The sequence below is a fragment of the Bos mutus genome, chromosome 16 (assembly GCF_027580195.1).
Source record: "Bos mutus isolate GX-2022 chromosome 16, NWIPB_WYAK_1.1, whole genome shotgun sequence".
Lineage (NCBI taxonomy): Eukaryota > Metazoa > Chordata > Mammalia > Artiodactyla > Bovidae > Bos > Bos mutus.
In genome coordinates, this window is record NC_091632.1 from 12987105 (window position 1) to 13000181 (window position 13077).

At 47.0% G+C, this 13077-nt stretch overlaps 1 protein-coding gene across 1 annotated transcript; it reads left to right on the forward strand.

Annotated features, from left to right (window-relative positions):
* Nucleotides 1-338: 338 nt before the first annotated feature.
* SERTAD4 (SERTA domain containing 4) lies at nucleotides 339-11721 on the forward strand. The gene is made up of 4 exons (XM_070384724.1): nucleotides 339-478; nucleotides 5579-5770; nucleotides 6962-7077; nucleotides 9208-11721. Exons 2-4 carry the CDS (start codon nucleotides 5596-5598, stop codon nucleotides 9973-9975), a joined length of 1059 nt encoding a protein of 352 aa, XP_070240825.1. The 5' UTR covers nucleotides 339-478; nucleotides 5579-5595; the 3' UTR covers nucleotides 9976-11721.
* The last annotated feature ends 1356 nt before the right edge of the window (nucleotides 11722-13077 follow it).

Sequence of the window (13077 nt, forward strand, 5' to 3'; positions counted from 1 at the left end):
TGGGGTGGGGGCGAGGGGAGGGCGCCCCGTGTGCTGCCTGAGGAGCAGCGGCGGCGGCGGCGGCGGCGGCGGCGGCGGGAGGGAGGGAAGGAGGGAGGCGAGCGGGCGCGCTTGTCATGTTGCCTCGCTCACCCTGGGGGCATCGTGCAGAACCTCTCCTCGGAAATCCACGGGGAAATGGCAAACAGGATTGACGGGTTTCACACGCTCCTCGCTAGACAGAGCCGCTCATTACCATAACCGTCTGCAGCGACGGCGGCGCGGCGCCCCAGTCGCGGCGGCGGGACCTGCCGGGACCCTCGCCCGCCGCGTACCCGCGGCCGCCACCAGCACCAGCACCGGCACCCGCGCCTCCCTGGACCGGGCCGGGCCCCGCACGCGCGGAGTGTGCACCGGCGGCCGGGCTGGCGCCGAGCCCGGAGCGGGCCAGCAGCAGCTCGAGCGCCGCGGCCGCCGCCGCCTCCCGGCTGACCCCGCGGTAAGAGCCGGGCTGGGCGCGGGCGGCGGGCGGCGGCCGGGGGCGGAGAGGCCGGGCCGGGTTGGAGGGCGACGGCCGGTCCCCTCCGGCGTCTGCGGTCGTGGACCGGCTCCCCCGCGCCCCCCGCCGGCCCGGCGATCGCCGAGTGGGCGCGCACCGGCCGGAGCGGGACCCGGGCGGTCGGTGGAGGGGGTGGAGGGGTGGAAGAAGGGGAGAAGCCGGGGAGCCTCTGCGCGCGGAGGCGGCGCGGGCTTTTCTCCGCGGGGCTGGCGTGCGCCGCGGAGCCTGTACCCGGGCGGGAGCGGCCGCCGCCCGCGCGCGCACCGAGCCGACTCTAGGGGCCGGTGGGGACCGCGGCTCCGATGACACCCTGGGGTCCTCAGTAGCCGCTTAGTCGCCTATCCCCGGGTGCAGAGTCAGTAGGAGGCATGCCCCACCACCACCATCCCCAAGGTCTGGATAACGCCGCGGCGGTTGGCAGGTGGGGAGGGAAGGACGGTGGATGTCAAGAGCGCGCGTTTGCAAGAAAAAGGAAGAGCTGTAAGAGCTGACACCTTCTGTCCCCCCACCCCCCGCCACCTCCGCCCCCGCACCCTCCCCGGCAGCCGGGCCGCGCTGCGGGCGGCGGCGGCGGCTCCTCTGTCCTCAGCTCACCTCCCTGGCGGGCCCGGTTGCTGCCCGCCTGGTCCACGCCTCCGCCTCTCTCCTCCCTTCCTCCCCTCCCGCCTCCGCGGCCCTAGCAACTTTCCGGAGTGTGCCCGGCCGGGACCGCAGAGGCGGCGGGGGGCGGGAGGAGGAGGGGGGAGAGGCGGCCGCGCGAGCCGAGGGTGGTGCGGGCCGGGCGGGAGGCGCGGGCCGAGTCCCGGCCGCTCGGGTCCCGCGGAGGCGGAGGGCGCTCCCGCAGCCCCGGGGCTCCGGGCGGGTTTGGCCGGCGAGGGAAGGGAGGGCCGGGCAGGCATCTGCTGCGGGCTGGAGCGCGGGCCGGGGCCAGCCTCGTCAGAGCCCTGCCAACCGCCGTGAGTCATTTCCTTGGAATCCTACCTTTGGTGTTTATTTCCCTTAGAAGGAAACTTGGTTTAAAAAAAAAAAAGAAAAGAAGAAAGAGTAATCATAGCTGTTATTCTTCAGGAGAGGCGCACGGCTCCAGCACCGCGGAAAGACAACTTGCCTTTGTTCCCAGACACTTGGGGTGGTGTTTACTTTCTCCCGCGGCCGAGGGCCGGCGGGGCTCTGCCGGCTTTCCCCGAGAGGGGCTCAGGCTGGGGCCCCCGACCCCCGGGGGTGTGTCACTGTGGGGACTCGGACATCGGCTGCTGCCCGCCTGCAGGGGGTGGGTCTCCAAACCTCAGACCCCAGTCTTGGGCGTGGGATGGGGAGACCTGGCACCCCGGGCTGGGCTTGGACCCCCGGGTCCCCCAGCCTCATCCCCCTCTGGTTTGGCACCCCATTCCCAGCCGCAGGATCAGACCTAAATCTTTTGGCCTTTCAAAGCAGCAGCTGAAAAATGTATTTCCCAGGGCAGACAGGTGTACTGCAGAGACTGGTAGAAAAGCGACATCTGCCTATTTGGAAGGGTTGAAAGATTTTTATTCCACTCACCCAGACCCTGCCACCACCAACCCAGGCTGTTGATAGCTTGTTAGGGACAATGGCAGATCAAGGGCTTGATTCCACCTGGGCAGGATATCTAAGACTGACAACCTCAAGATGTATTGAAAATATCAGCTCTTTTATTTCCGTGCTTTTCAGTATTGGAGTTAGACCTCTGAACTGCTCTAATGCTCTTAATAAAATGTTTTCCAATGATGGATGAGAGGGATGGGGTGGGCAAAGAATGACTGAGATCCCCTGTTGGATGGCAGGCATCACTGAATCTGCAGCTATCCTGTCCTCTGTGCCAGCCACTCCTATTAGCATCATAATGGCTCCAAGGAGAGAAGAAGCCCAAATCATCTGGAAGAACCATAGTGTGTAAAACCGCCTGGTAACTTTACTGTGAACATTTGCTGGCAAAACTTGACACTTTAGCCCTGGGCCTTTGGGGAATGCTTGAGCTGTCATTCTGCTACCTTGGCTGACAAAGCAGACATGCAGGAGCCTGAGGAGAAAAGATTAAGGGCTTTCTAGTTTTTATTTTTTAAACCCTCTTATAGACAAAACACACTTTAACACCTTTCTTTTGCATCCACTCACCTCTGATGTTAAAAAAAAAAAAAAACTACCATAAATGTGCATCTCTGTGACTTTATCTAGTATTCACAGCTCATACATTTGTGAATTTCAACTTCTGAACTCAGTAGCAGAATTACAATGTAAATCTCACTGAGAAAAAAATGACAGTTCGGATGTGTACACAAAATACAAATAAAACGATCATGTGATATCATGGCTTACTGCCCCATTCTCCCAATTCTTCATGAACATTGAACTTGCCTCCTTAATTTGCTAACATCCCAGTGTAAGTTCTAAATCGACTAGGAAGACTCAATTGCAAAATTTCCTCCCCGCTCCCAAATAATTCCAACTCATTTATATTTTATTCAGACTTTAATATAAAGTACTTGTGGAACTCAGCCTCTCCAGTTGAGGATTTTGTGTGTAAAAGTTTCCCATTCAAAAAAAAAAAAAAACAACTTACTGAAACTAGATAGTATAAAAGAAAGAAACAAATAGCCAAGATAAAAACTATTATGCCATGATTCAAGCTCAGATGCATAAGAGTAGAATTTCATGTGCTGGAAACAATACTAACAAATAGAAACACTGAAATCCTTAACCAAAAAACTATACAAGGATAAGTCATTAAAATATAAACACACTCTTACTAACATAAAACAGCACAGGGCCCATATAATGTCCTATTAAACAAAGGTAATTGCTGCTAGGGGCCTGCAAATGTTTCTCTTGTCTTACGGGGTATGGATTTGTCAACCTGCTTTAGTTTATATGTAATAAAATTTCCACATAGGCAAAAAACATGGATCTTATTCCCAGAGTCCAACACAAAAGTAAGTGTAAATTTCAAGCGAGAAAATAACTTGCAGTCAATGAGACAGGGCTATGGACTCTGAGAAAAAGCTCTATAATTGTTGTGCTCCTGGCAGTGGCATTTCCTGATAACAATTGTCTCTTAGAATAAGGTAAGAAATTGGACCATTTCATGAGAGTCTTCCAGGGAACAGATTATCATGAGGCTTGATACCTTGTTTGGATGCTGAGTTTGAGCATCCATTCTATTGGGTGATAGAATGGCTTAGTTTGTGAAATCAGTGTGATCTAAATTTCTTGATTGATGACTCAAAGAACAGAATAAATGGTGTGTCTGACCATTTCTTTTTATAGAACTTTTTTTTTTTCTTGAAATAAGGTTTTCCAACAAGTCCTTGCTGCCACTTTTAAAAGAAAAGGTAGGTAGTTCAGACAGGGAGGCCTGGCTTGCTGCAGTCCATGGGTCGAAAAAGTTGGACACGACTTGGCGACTGAACAGCAAAGGTGGTTTAGTGGCCTAAATCAGCTGGGTCCTCTGACCCAGCCACTGACCTGGACATGTCCCCTGTATGTCAGAAGGCCGGGCTTCCTTCTTCACTGAGGTTGGGAAAGAATTTCGGGTCTCAGGGAGAAACCTGGGTGGTGGATGGAGTCACTGCTGCCAAGAGCTTCTCGCGTAGCCAGAAGGACATTTCCACTCAAGCCATTTCCCTTTCGCCTGGTGCCTTTCCTCCTTTACCTGGAAGTGGCCCCTTGTTTTAACATGTAGGTAATAATAGTCTCCTGAAAGACAACAGTAGATTACCCTTAGCCCCCAAACATTACAGGCTGTATAATTTGGAGAAGAAAGCAAGAACTAGACCCTTAGCGTCTTTCAAAGACAAATCAGTCTTCAAGAAAGCAGACTTGACATCACTCTTTGTGACCGTTCTTTAAACGGCACAGTGAGATAGTGGAGGTTTGGGCCTCAAAGGAATCGGGCGGTTAATAAGGCACTGAGGCTGCTGGCTGTCACCACTGATCTATGGCCCTGAGGCCTTTTGGTTTCTTCCCCCTTGCACTCACTCTGGACCCCACCTCAAGCCCTACTTAGGACCAGGTAAAGACACTGAGCCCCCAGGGGAACAGCCCCACCACCCCAGGTGCAGAGCAGCCCAGGGCACGTCTTAAGAGCAGAGAGGTCTCCCAGTCTCCCCGCAGACCCTGGGGAAGGGTGTGAACTGCCCAGGAGGGCAGTGCTGTGCTGCCTCTTGGAAAGTTTCTGCCTTGCGTCTGAGCTTTGCGGTGTAGAGTTGTCGGCTGCCTCTGGCCCTGAAGCCCTGGCTCCTGTTTAATATTCCGCCTGCTCCGTTGATGTTGTGCTTGGCTCCTGTGGGACTGCAACTCACGGCTGGAAACTGGAGCCAATTTTCTGTCTTCATCTCTCAGTGTTTTGACTGGAGGCAGATCCAGTTCAGGCCGATCAGGGCTGGTGGAAACAACTACCAAGTGTGTCTCTGTCTGCTTCGCTTTGGGAGAAGAAAGTGGAGGGAGCCCCAACATGTTGTAGAGGAACTGGCCCTGCGGAAACCGAGGAAGAGGGGGCCACGGGCAAGTGGAACAGACCAAACCTGAGAGCATCAGATGGAATTCCGCTGAAGATTCCTGCCTCCCCCAGCCTTTTCTTTTGATTGATTAGTGGATTTCATCAAAGGAGACTCTCGGGGGACTTGACTAGAAAATTGATTTTGCCTTATTAATAGAAAGGAAGCGGCAAGGGTTTTGGCCTTGCCTCTTAGGGGTACATTTTCTGTGGGAAGGTCAGGAGGAAAATGTGTTTAGAAGGCAAGGCAGCTGTCTGGAAGAGGGCTGAGGGGAATCTGAGAACAATAAGAAATGGGGTTTTAAAGATCCGCCCATGAAATGCAGATTGCTGAACACAGAGGCTGAGCTAATAGCTGCAAGAGAGTTTACTGAGATTTTTCTTTGAAAAAAAAAAAAAAATGTTTCGGGACAAAGAGGAGGAGCAAGAAGTAAAAGTTTCCCAAAGCAAAGGAAGGAAGATGCCAAGGCCATGCTCTGGCTTGCTCTTGATTAGGGCTCTTTTCTTTTTTTTTTTTTTTCTTTTTTCAGATCTGAGGCTGTCAGAGATGACTCTGGTTCTGTCCATGAATAGATTCTGCGAGCCCATTGTCTCGGAAGGAGCTGCTGAAATTGCTGGGTACCAGACACTATGGGAGGCTGACAGCTACGGAGGCCTGAGCCCCCCGGGGCCGGCTCAGGCTCCCCTGCAGGGAGACCGGGGAGCCGGTCCCCCCCTGGCAGGTACTGCCTTTGACCTTTCCCTGCTGCCCTCTGTGGCCAGACTGGTAGATGAGGGTGGTGTCTGGGGTGCCCTCCTGAGCTGAGAGTGCTCCAGGGACTCCAAGGTCCCAAGGAAAGGACCAGGAGTGATGTTAATTGCATGCAGACCTGAGTTTCCCTGTGCTGCTGCTTCAGGTAAAAGTCAGGCATTTGTATTTTTAAGAGACCCAAAGCAGATCTTGAAACTCTTCAGTCTGAGTTTCAATTTTCTACCCTCTGGAACTGTATGGATCTCTCAGTGCTACACAAGCCCTGGGTGGGCTTGACAATGAAATCTTTATCCCATGAGACATAAAGGAATGTGCCCTTTGGGCCAGCAGCTATGTGGCTCTTCTTTTTATTAAGCACACAATTGCCTTTGGTATTATAGGTAAAAAAATTTGTAAGCCCAGAAAAAAATATGTTCTCCCTGATTCATTATTCCTATGCTGTAAGGTGAGTTCCTTTGGATTTTTGTGTGCTACTAGGTTGGAAAAAAAGCCAAAACCTAAAATGAAAACAAGTACTTGGTGATGTCCGATTTGCTAAAAAGGAGTAAAAGCTTGGTCTTTGAAAATTAGACCCTATTTTTATTCATGGTTGATATGTTGGATTTTTGAGAGCAAAGAGGACTTTTGTTACCCTGAAGTTTAATTTTAAATGAAAAAATTTGAATTTCATATTTTGAAAGAAGGGATATTATAACTCCAGTGTGCAGATAATCATTTGTTTACTTACTGAGAGCCAGTAATATTTAAAAGTTGTTCAGTGATTAGTGCTTACAGTTAAATAATAGATACATACATTTGAAAAATGGTGTTATCATGAATTTAAGTAAATAATCTGAATAAATACCAGTATTATTTAGTTATTACAATACTTCCCTTTTTGAATTTTGCTGTTTGCCTGTGCATAGAATTACGATTCTGAATATTTTGTAAATGCTAAAATATGTCATTTTCCTCTATAATTGTCTAGAAATCCTTTCCTGGCCTGGGTCACAGGATTCCTCATGATAGCAACTATTAAGACTAATGTTTATTTTTAATCACCACATGTACAGACAAATACGTAGCCAAGTTATCTTCTAGAAGGCAAGGAAAGAAAAGCATTTTGTTTGGAGAACCTCTGGCAAACCGCATGTCATTTGTCATATCTGATTTATTACCACAGGATCACATTACAGGGGAATTTCAAATCCTATAACAACATCCAAGATCACATACTTTAAGAGGAAGTATGTGGAAGAAGAGGATTTTCACCCACCACTCAGCAGCTGTAGCCATAAAGTATGTTTTTTTAATAGTCATTATTTTTATTAAGAGTTTAAGATACTTAGTAACAGTTGCTTGATCCATTTCCAGAAATTAAATTGTTCCACCCAAGCAATGAAAATGAGCCACTTCTCAGCAGAGCTAGATTAATCGTTGTCACTTTTTGGGGTCCTGGGTTATTTTTCACAAGTATTTGAAGAAAGAGCCAGCAAGAACTCCTTTGTCCAGAAATAACAGAATTATATAATCCAAGAAATGCCTTTTTTTTTTTCCACTAATGATTTCATTTTTCTCAAGTTGCGTTCAGGGTTCATGGTAACTGGCGCTTTCACATGTGCAGAAATGCACTTGTTCTTCCCAGACCTGCTCCCCGTCTCTGAGCTCAGGCTCCCGTGGCCAGGGCCACCTGTGTGCCCACCTGGGGATAGTCACCCAGGGCTTTCCTGACCTCTCAGAGGTGGACTCTCTGTCCTTTGAATGTGTGCATGAAAGTAGAAGTGTCCTTCATGGTACGTTTATTACATATGTTTTGTTTGTGAAAATATATAATTTATTCCCAAGAGAAAAACCAAAGCTAACTTTTTTTGCATGAATAAGAAGGAAATGACAGGATCGGGAAAGCACACAGAAGTCTAAAACTGGCTAAGCTTTTGAAATACCAATGCCTTTTCCTATGGTTACCTTCTTTCAGAAACTATCTGCTAACTTAGTGGAGGAGAGGATAACCCAGGCCATAGTTGTTTGAAATGCAGAGAGGATGTTTAATTTTTTTCTAATTCATCTTCCTGTCTTCTCACTCCATTGCCCCCCCTCCCCCCGAGCCTTTAGACGTTGCTCTGACCCTGCTCATAAAAGGACATCAGCATGCCTTGGCAGGTGCTGGGCTTTTCCGTGTATGTGTAGTTCCTGCCTTTGGTCAGCTTGGGCTGGTTTAATTCACAGCTCCTGAGGTTAGCTTTTTTTTTTTTAATGACCTGGAAGAGCTGGGCCCCAGGACAGAAGCATTTTATGTCCATTTTGGTTTCTCTGTTGTGGCTGTAGCAGTTTTCCAAACTGCTGCCAGTTTGTGCCAACCATCACACAGTAATGGCATCACATAACCTGGGAGTGAGTCCTCTGAGTTCCGTTCTGCATCTCTCCTGCCCAATTCCAGAAAAAGCCTACTGTGGCCCTGCAACCAGCAGTTCCCTTTAGGGTTTGAGCCTCTTTCATTATTTTCGTCCCTCTATCAGGCAAAGATAATTGCAAGAATGAAACCCAGAAAAACAGCACAGGCAGAGTGAGCTCATTCTCCTTGATGTCTCTCCTAGGGTTTGAGATATACTTAGGATGACCTGCAACTTGGCATCTTCTAAAAAACATTTATTGACATAGAATAAATGAGTATGTGTGTGTGCATGTATATTTGTATACACACACATAAAGGCCCAGAGTTTCCCAGGTGGCGCTAGTGGTAAAGAACCCACTTGCCCATGCAGGAGACATAAGAGACTCAGGTTCTATCCCTGGGTCAGGAAGATCCCCTGGAGGAGGGCATGGCAACCCACCCCAGTATTCTTGCCTGGAGAATCCCATGGACAGAGGAGCCTGGTGGGCTATGATCCAGAGGGTTGCAAAGAGTCCATAGGGATGCCCAGAGTCAGACAGGACTGAAGTGAGTTAGCACGCACATTAAGGCCCAAGTGTCATAAGAGTCCAGCTTGATAAATTTCACAAAGTGTGAAATAGCCATGTAACTGGCATCCAGATTAAGAAACAATGTAATGAGCAACTTAGAGCCTCCCCAGTGTCCCTCTCTAGTCACCATTTCTCAGCTCTCCAAAGAAACTCCTCCTCACTTCTAACAGCATAGGTTAGTTTGGTGCATTTCGCCACCCCCCTCACTGCATCATTAAAGAGCGGACATCCTGACCTGTCCCTGCCGAGGTCTGAGTTGTGGCTGGATTCCCTAGTGCTCAACATCACCAGTCAGTCTGCTGGGAAGGGGAGACGTTAGCAGCCCCCAGGAGAGCATTGCTAAATGAACCCGAGGGAAACCAGACCATAGCATCCCCAGGCCCAGAAACTGCCAAGAGAGAAATGTGCTGGGATGATATTTTAATAAAGCCCACTTCCTAAGCTTTCTCTTCCCTTTTTGATTTTTAGACCATCTCAATCTTTGAGGAGCGAGCCCACATCCTTTATATGTCCTTAGAAAAGCTAAAGTTTATCGATGATCCTGAAGTGTACCTCCGAAGATCTGTCCTTATAAACAATCTGATGAAAAGGATCCATGGAGAAATTATCATGCAGAATAACTGGTGCTTTCCTGCCTGCTCTTTCAATGGCGCCTCTGCCCAGGAGTGGTTTATGGCTCAAGACTGTCCTTACCGGAAACGACCTCGGATGGCCAAAGAGGAGTGTGAAAAGTTTCACGCCTGCTGCTTGTACCAGGAATGTGGTGGTCACTACCTAAATTTACCCCTTTCGGTCAATGCTAATGTCGGAAGTGCCTCCACCACTGCCTCTTCTTCCTCCCCCTCCTCGTCTTCCTCCTCCTCTCCCCCTCTGCCTTTACCGAGCTGTTCCCAGCAGGTGGATTTTGATATAGGCAGCGCACCTGTTTACAAGGGTGATGGCCAGATACCTGCCAGTGAAATCTTTGTTACTAACGTCCGGTCACTTGGTGTTCAGGAAAAGGCCAAATTAAATGATGAGAAAGTAAATGATGATACCAACAGGGATGGTGGTCCTCTGAGCCATGGACCTGTGGGCAACGACCTTGCTTTTGAGGGCAAAGGCCAATTTTATGATTATTTTGAGACTGGATATAACGAAAAAAGCAATGTAAGTGAGTCTTGGAAAAAGTCCTTAAGGAAAAAGGAGCCTTCACCGAGTAACAAACTGTGCTGCAGCAAAGGCAGTAAAATATGAGCCATCTTCTCCCGCAAACTTTGAAGCATGCACAGCATGATCAATTAGCTCCCATAAATTTTATTTTGAATGGATTTTATAGTTTTGTACAACTGACAATTATGCCATGAACATGCCATGTCGTTTAAATGCCTGGAGAGCAGATTGCATAAAACATCTGTATTGTAGGCATCGGCAAGCTACTCATAAATGTGGTGACGTTACCGAGAAGACAGTTGACTTAACACTTAAACGTATATCTTAGTTTTCTTACCGAGAAGATCAGCAGATCAGACTGGGGGACAGTGTGCCCTTGCGCTATTTCCACGACCCGCAAGGAGCCTGTCACTAGCGAGGAGCCTTCCACCTGTTTGCCAGTTAATTAGGTAGTTATTTGGTAAGCAAATCAATATAACCAGCAAAGGATGTCTGCTTCTTCTCTATGATACAGTATTTTTTTCTGAATAAAAGACTGAGGACAGGGAGCTAGAAGAAACGGCTTCCTGGTGCTGTTAAATATTTGGATTCAACCGTCTTGTGTGACAGAGGGAAATAGGATAGGAGGAAATGAAACACCTGACCAGGGGCAACAATCAAGGATATGAGTAGAGGGTGATCCCTGCAAGTTCCTGGCTTGCCTGTGATGGGTGATGAGGCTTTTAGAAAGGTGTTATACAGGGCGATTTTTGGTGCCTTACTTTATCTTAATTTTTGCCAATGTGAAAATTAAGGATAAATCAAGAGTACAGCAGGGATTTAACAAACAGGAAAAAAAATACAAACACAGGGTGGATCAATATTGTTTGGAAATCTTTAACGTCGAACTATTGTGTTCAACTTTTGATTCAACATCTCTATTCTTCCTTTATTTTTTGATGCCCAATTGCTTTTGGATTTGGCATTTTTAGAAAGGGATGGAGGAAACAATAGAGAGAGCTGTTAGAGACCAGCACTAGCTGCTCAAGCTTTTCTATGGCAACGGTCTGTTGCTGGGGTTTGGGTTTTCTGGGTTTTGGGTTGTTTTGTTTTCTTGTCCAATGAAGTTCATGAACCAGTAGCATGCATCATACTTTAATCTGTTTTGCATCATTTCACTCGTTTAGATTATAAAAGCATGTGGTTTTTTATATATGACTTTTGCTGTTGATTACGAAGCACAATGTTAATACACGATGTGGTGATCAATAAGTTTTAAAGAATGTAAAGGTTTTCGTTTGGGAAAAGTTATTTTGGAGAAATGGGACTCATGTCGGCAAAAGCTCCTATGTATTTGGCCAACATTTTTCTCAGTCGTTTTTTTTCATGTGTACATTGGCCAGAGTGTTCAGAGGGGCCCCTCTGACCATCCTTCCTTCCATGCCAGCTACTCCTCCTGCTAAACTCTATTTCCATTTCCGAGGTTACTGACTGACTTGGGCCTCCTTACACAATACTTCACGGGAACCAAATTCCAAATGGAGGAAATAAGTTAAGTCCTCCCCGTTTCTCCAAGATAAAGCTTTTTTTATTATTGCTATTAATATTAAATATAGGTCTCATTCATACAGTGTATGAGTAGGATCGTCATTTGGACAATGTCCACAAGGACCAATTTTTAAAACCCGTTCTTGTGTTATGGCTGAATAGTCTAGTGATGTTTTGTCCTTTATTTTCAATATATGATAAACATTTGATGTTGAAAACTTAGATGATAGATGCTTGTATATGAATGTGTTGTAATAAAGTGAGGTTTTCTTGATATATATTTATTAAAATGATCAAAATTCATTCAGATGTTCGTATTTTAATGACTGTTGGCTGTTTCTCTTTTCCGTTGCTCGTTCTCCTTTAAAAGAAAAACTCAAAGTCACTAGAAACGGTCATGGACAGTGGCCACACAGGCATTTTCAGAGTGAGAGAGCGCTTTTTGAGAGGCCCATCCAACAGGTGTTTTAGAATGGTCCTAGTTTGTAGGTTTACATTTCTGTTGATTTAAGAGCATAGTGTTAATATACGACGTGCTTGGTGATGGATAAGGTTTTATCTTAAAGGATCTGAAGACTTTTTGGCTTTTGTGAAGTTTCTGAAAAAAATAGCATAATGTGAAGTCATAAATATTGAATCCTAACGGATTCCCTTCGAATTGTCAGATTGTCAATTGACAGTTGTCATCTATAAGTGGTTCAAACAGCTGTGGAGGTATTCCATTTAATTCTGTATTATTGTTATTCTTAGAGGCCAGTATTGCACTTGGTGCAAGAGGCGAGCTTGGAACTTCCCAGGTGGTCCAGTGGTTAAGACTGTGCTTCCATTGCGGGGGTGAGGACTCAGTCCCTGGTGGGGAAACTAAGACCCTGCGCGCCACCTGGAGCGGCCAAAAATCTTTTTAAAGGGAGTGGGCAAGCTAGTTGGAAAGTAATTTGCCAAAAGCAGCATTCTTATGAGCATACCACATCTTGGAAATTTGAATATGAAAGAAAGGACTTTGTTTTTAAACTGCGCCCCCGCCTCCAGCGTTACCGGATAATGGTGGCCAAAGCTGTGAAATGATGGAGTTGGTGATTTTCTAGAGAATGCACCAGTGCTTCTCTGAAGGATGAGACCTGCTTTTGAATCCAGTAGCATTAAAATGCATCATAGTTTGTAATCAAGTTTTTGAGTGTAGGACAGTTCCAGCATACTTAAAAGAACACATTTTCTTTAAAGAAAAAAAATCATCCCTAAACATCCATCCAAATATCAAAAATGTTCCTAGTGTTGTTACGAAAGCATTATGGCCTCCTGTGTGATATCTACTCAAGAGATATTAAGTTAGATTTTCCTGAGTGGACAAGGCTCCCCTTCATTGTAAGTTAAGCCTCTGAATTGGGTTCTGTAGTTATATCCTCAGAGATGGGAAAAGTTAAGACCGCGCTCCACACCACACTACTGTCTCTCTATCTGGAAATAATACTCTGCTTTCTTTGCTTTAAGGAAAATCTCATAGGGCCAGAATCCAGACTTTTACAATTTAAATGAGGGGAAATCTTCACTCCAGAAAATGGCCCAGCTCCCCGAAGTTTGCCTTTAATTGCTACTCCCCTAGGCACCTAGGTGCGTGTCTTTAACCAAATCATTAACCTCCGTCTCTGGTCCTTCCTCTCT